The sequence below is a fragment of the Patiria miniata genome, unplaced genomic scaffold (genome assembly GCF_015706575.1).
Source record: "Patiria miniata isolate m_02_andy unplaced genomic scaffold, ASM1570657v1 HiC_scaffold_10, whole genome shotgun sequence".
In the NCBI taxonomy this organism is placed as follows: Eukaryota; Metazoa; Echinodermata; class Asteroidea; order Valvatida; family Asterinidae; genus Patiria; species Patiria miniata.
The window spans coordinates 20438460-20444771 of NW_024037048.1; the positions used below are offsets into that span (position 1 = coordinate 20438460).

General features: G+C 45.9%; 1 protein-coding gene across 1 annotated transcript; it reads right to left on the reverse strand.

Moving 5' to 3' along the window:
- Positions 1–203: 203 nt before the first annotated feature.
- On the reverse strand, positions 204–5852 carry LOC119734559. The gene has a single exon (XM_038208096.1). It carries the CDS (start codon positions 5850–5852, stop codon positions 204–206), a length of 5649 nt encoding a protein of 1882 aa, XP_038064024.1.
- Positions 5853–6312: the final 460 nt, after the last annotated feature.

The window sequence follows — 6312 nt, forward strand, 5'->3', positions numbered from 1 at the left end:
TTGGTTTATTGTTCATACTGCAGGTGTCATTACATACCTCAGAACAGGCATCACAGATGTACATGTAGATTCAACTTAGAAAATGAACAACTCAATGAAAATGAGAGAGAACAATAGAGAACGGTAAAAGAAAATTGTTGTCTAGCTGGCCGTGGCGAACGAACTGAAAACAAGTAGTTGCCACGCGTAACATCTGAAACTGATTAAGAACGCGTAAGTGCGCGCAGTACGCAAACCAGAAGCGCGCAGAAGACCGGTCTCACCAGAAGAGCCGTTCTTGTTTTTACCTCAGCACTCCTGATCAATCCATTCTTGTCAGGATAGGTTTTTTCCACTATTCCAAGGGGCCACGAACTGCGCGGTGCTTGATTGTCGGCAACTAACACCACATCACCAGGGTGTAGGTTCCTCTGAGGGTACAACCATTTTTGGCGCCGTTGAAGATCCATCAGGTATTCTCTAGACCATCGCTTCCAGAACAGATCTGCCAAATACTGCATTTGGCGCCATCGCCTCTTCGCATACTGATCTTTCTCTGAGAAAACACCAGGTGGTGCGACGTATAGACTGCTCGGTCTCAGCAAGAGCAAATCATTGGGAGTGATGGCGTTCAAATCCTTAGGATCATCAGACGCATGGGTTAACGGTCTACTGTTAATTGTGTACTCAACTTCACACATCAAGGTCCTGAGCTGTTCCTCATCTCTACACACTCTCATATGCTGCTCATTCAACATGGCTTGTAGTATCTTCCGAATGGTACGGATTTGGCGTTCCCAGATGCCGCCAAAGTGTGAAGCTGCTGGCGGGTTGAACTTCCAGGTGATACCACGATCAGTTGTGAATTTCTCGAGAGTTTCATGATTCCACTCGCTCATCGCCTTTTTCAACTCTGCATGAGCACCCACGAGGTTGGTACCATTGTCGGAAATCAACTCTTTTATATTTCCTCTTCTGGCAATGAAGCGTCTTACTGCATTTATGCACGAGCTTGTGTCTAGGCTCTCTGCAATCTCAATGTGAACTGCTCGGCTGGTCGAGCAGGTAAATACAACTCCATACCGCTTCTTTATGTTGCGGCCCTGCTTGATATTGAAGGGGCCAAAGTAATCTATTCCGGTGCTAGTGAAGGCTGGCTTCTCAGATAGCAGCCTGTTAGCGGGTAAGTTTGCCATCTTCTGCTGACCCAATTTAGCTTGGACTTTCTTGCAAATCACGCACCTCTTCAACACACTCTTCAAAACCACTCCTGCCTTCAAAATCCAATATCTCCGGCGCAGCTCTGCAAGTACATGATTTCTGCCTTGGTGGTGAATCTTTTGGTGTGTATGTTGCATAATCAGGTCTGTCACGTGGCACCTTTGTGGCAGGATTATCTGATGCTTGGCTTCCTCTGGGAGTTGAGCGGCTTGTAACCTACCGCCGACCCTCATCAAGCTCTTGTGCATCACTGGGTCTAACTGGTCTAACAGCTTATCCACTTTCTGCTGTTTTGGAGATTCCCTTGTGAGATCTTGAGGGCCATCATTCATTTCTTGAAGCCTCTTTATCTGGTGAGGAAATGCCTCATGTTGAACCCATCTCAAGATACTCACTTCAGCTTCTTCTATTTCTTCCACTGTGAGGTTGTTCACAGCGTCATGTTTGAATTCTTCTTTGCTTCTCTTTCTCAGGATTCTCTTTAACCGTAGCCACCATGCTGCGGCTCTCCTCAGACGATTCCAATCTGAGTAGTATTCTATCAGCTTCTTAACTGCATTTGACCGACTCAGCAGATTTTCAATCGGAACTGCCGCCATGACACGCTTTACTTCTGGGTCCCGATCTACTTCTGGCTCCTCGGTCACGCAAGTTGAAGGCCAATCTGCTTCTGCATGCCAGAGAAACTCTGGTCCTCGGAACCATCTCCTATTGGCAATGAACTTGTCGATGGAAAGTCCCCTTGAACAGTCGTCTGCTGGATTCTGTTCTGATCTCACATACTTCCACTGACATGGATGAGAACCGTCCCTTATCACTGTAAGTCGATTAGCCACGAAAGACTTGAACCTTGTCGTCTCATTGCAGATATACTTGATGACGGTCATACTGTCTGTCCAGAAGAAAGTCTGGTCAACAGGGATCTCCAGCTCTCTAACTATCGAGTTGTGTACTCTCACTGCTACAGTAGCTGCTGTAAGTTCAAGTCTGGGTATGGATTGCTGCTTCAACGGGGTCACTCTTGATTTGGATGTAACAAAGGAGCAATGAACATCTCCATATCTGTTCTGTAGTCTCAGGTAGCTGACGACGCCATACCCTTTCTCACTGGCATCGGCAAAGTGATGGATCTGCACACTAACAGGATCCTGAAAGCCTTCAGGCTTGAAGCATCTATCTACTGAGATGCATTCTAGTTTGGGTAGGTCCATCAGCCAAAGGTTCCATTTGTGCAGGTGTTCTTGAGGAATCTTCTCATCCCAGTTCAACTTCAATCTGCATAGATCCTGAAGCAGCAACTTGGCAGGCATAATGGCAGCACTGACCATTCCCAACGGATCATAAACTGAACTCACAATGGATAGTATACCACGACGTGTGGGTTCACGAACTTTCACATTGATCTCGAAGCCGAAGGTGTCGCTCTCCATACACCACAAGACTCCAAGAGTTTTCTCTGGTGGAAGAACATCTTGATCAATCTGCAGGCCTTTTACCTCCTTAGACCATTCTTCCCTAGGAATCGACCGTAAGACTTCTCGCTGATTGCTGACCCACTTGGTGAGTCTGAATCCACCCTCAGCTAACAGGTCTGTCACTTCCCTCGAGATGACCTTGGCCTCTTCTTTATCTGGTACTGACTTGCAAAAGTCATCGACGTAGAAATTCTTCCTGACAGCATTCGTAACTTCCGAGCGATAGCGCTGTTCGTTGTCTGTAGCTGTCCTACGTAGTGCATAATTGGCACAGCTGGGAGACGATGCTGCACCAAAGACGTGCACTGTCATTCTATACTCTTCTAATTCACGACTCAGATCTCCACCTGGCCACCATAGGAATCTTAGGAGATCTCTATCTTCCGATCTCACCCTCACTTGGTAGAACATTGCCTCTATGTCAGCTTTGACGGCAACTGGTTCTTGTCTGAATCTCATCAGCACACCTGTGAGACCATTGGTCATGTCTGGCCCTTGTAACAGCTGTCGGTTCAGGGAAACACCACCATACTCTGCGGCGCAGTCGTACACCACTCTCATCTTCTGCTTCTGAACTTGGTAAACACCGTGATGTGGGATGAACCAGACTTTACCATCACTTCTGAACTTCTGGCTGTCGGGAACCTTTTCAACATAACCCTTGCCTATGGTATCTTCCATAGCTTGCACATATTTCTCTTTGAACTCTTGGTTCTTATCGAACTTCCGCTTCAGTTGAACAGCTCTCTTCTCTGCCAGCGAGCGGTTGTCAGGCATTCTTACTGTGGGTCGCTGTAGTGGTAGTGCCATCTGATAGTGACCGCCTTGAAACTCTGTAGTTTCTTTGACAATGTCTAAGAAGCGCATGTCTTCCCTTGACAGTGCACTTTCATCTTGGCTTTCGCCCAACCTTTCATTGAAGTCTAAGTTCATGTAGTGTTTGTATTGATTTTCCAGGTTGGTCAAGCCATCTAGTACGTTGATGTAGTTCGCATCAAGTTGGGATTTGGGTCTGCCGGGCACTCCATAGATGACCCATCCCACAGGGGTCTTAACACCATAAGGATCTCCCGAGTCGCCTCTGATGACCTCAATTGGTGTTGTAGCAGCTGGTACGTTCATACCTATGATTAGGGTTACCCTTGGAATCGCTGGGCTGCACAGTTGTGGTAGTTGTATGTGTGACAGGTGGGTCCATTCCTGCAGATCATCTTTCGTTACCATGTCTTCTGGCGACACAGGAATGTCATTCTTGACATACACATCAGGTAGGTCGATGAAGCTGTTCTCCTCTATCATCCCTCCCAACTGGAGTCTATCTATCACGATAGCAGAGTCGACAACTTCTTCTGAATTCAAGGTTTTCAGTATTATACTTCTCTTCCTTGTTCTCACCTTCAGTGCTCTGCAAATCTCGCTGTCTGCGAAAACTGCTCCACATCCGTTGTCTAGAAATGCGTACGTGGCAATGCATTCATGACTCGAAGATGCCTTTACTAAGACGGGTACGATAGCCATTCGAGGACTGCCAGATGCGTGCAAATTCGCCCCAGCCCCTAGTACACCTGCACACCCCGTTGTGACTTGGGTCTGAGAGTTCTGCGCTGGGTGGGACGTCTTAGTGATTTTCTCATCATTATGCAGAACTGTTGGATGGTTGCCTGGACATTTGCTGCATTTACTTAACTCTCTCTGTTTACAGCTTGATTTCGTATGACCGACCCCCAGGCAGCCAAAACACAATCCGTGTTTGAAACAGAATGACGACTTGTCCTTCCAACTCAGCTGCGCGAATTTCATGCATTCTAATGTAGCGTGATGGGAGTTACCGCCACAGAATTGACAAGACTTCTTCTGCCTTGCTTTCTCTGCATGGCTATTCACAGCGGTGCCAAATACCTCTTTCTTGACTTGAACTCTTTTGTTCTTCTCTCCAATGTTATTCTTGCCTAGGTGGGGAGTCTCACGTAGCCTTCCAAACGTTGGGTTGGAGAGTATCTGAGAGTGTCGATCTACGAAACTCACCAGATCGTCAAGGACAATGTATCTCTTTTTCTCTTCTTCCACTTCATACACTTTGTTTCTCCACATGCTGCGCAGTCTGTACGGAAGTTTCTCGACCAACATCTGGATGCTCTGGGTGTGGTTTAATTCACTGAGAGCGCTGACAGAACTTGTCATGTTCTTGCACTCCGATAAGAATATCGAAAACTTATTCAGGCCGGTAGCATCTTCTGCTCTGATGTCAGGCCAATTATTGGCTTTGTTTAAAACCGCCTGAGCAATCTTGTGACTGTTGCCGTATCTTTTGGCTAGCAACTCTTTAGCCTTGCTGTAGCCCTCTTCAGCATCATGGTAATGTAAACAACTGCTTACCAGAGTGCTGGGCTCTCCGGAGGTATATTGGCAAAGATAATTCAGTCTATCTCTACCGTCTGTGGTCTTGTCTTCGACACCGAACTCAAAGGACTTGACGAATCTTGTGTACTTCAGTGTATCACCATTGAAGGTTTCTATCTGTTGTGCTGGTAACGCAGCTCTAACTTGTTGCTTGATCAAAAGTTGCGTCAGCTCACCGATATCGGAAATGGGCTGCAGATGTGGTTGATACCGTTGTGCTGTAGTTGGCTCAGGCACATGGTGATCCAGCTGAGCACAATCTTTGTGTAGCTGGCCTATATTCACCTGCGGAGTCAATTCTGGCATCCGGTTTTCGACTTCATCTACTTTAACTTGAAAGTCTTGCGGTATCGACCAAGGATTTTCAATCTTGTTGGGCTCTTCATTTGAAGAGACCTTTTCAGATGCTCCAGCTTCAATTCTATCACCCAACACAGAACTTGCACATGCCGCCGGATGAGGAATTTCGTCGGGCAACTTGAATCTGATTTTCTGATCAAACTCATCTTCATATTGCTCTATAGCACTAATACTGGCTTCAGAAACTTCTATTTCTACCTGCAGGTCGAAGTTTTCCCTTTCTCTCTGCAGTCTAAATTCTTCCTGTTGCCTAGCTTGTTGCACAGCAAGATGTCTAGATTCTAATTCTTGTTTCTTTGTCAGTAGACGTTGCCTACATAACAGTTCAGCTCGTTTTGCGGCTGCTTTCACATGAACTGAGCTTGATGTTCGGTTACTCATGGGTGAAATTTGAGAAACACTATCTTTGGCATCCATCATTCTTTGATGTTCTCCGACGTGAAATATAACAGAAATGATTTAACGGCATCATAAAACCGGTAGGTAAATATATAGCGCCCTCTATGGCGACATCATCAAGGCAAGACGATTTATCGATGCCCGAAATTGTCCGGTACGGGTGAAGAAATACAGGGAACCCGCAGTAATTCTACTTCAAAGTTCTATAGCTACACTCTACAAATGTTCACGAAGAAACTGGGTAGCACATTCAGTAGATCTACAGTTCATAATCAATTTTCTTTTACTAAAATGTAGGGTTCAAATTCTATTTCCCCACATTTTGCCACAGGCCGCCAATTTCCAATAACGCGATCTCAATCGGACCTATAGTTTCTAGAATTATCGATGCTAGAAACCTGTCTATATGAGTAACAGTTGGTTTATTGTTCATACTGCAGGTGTCATTACATACCTCAGAACAGGCATCACAGATGTA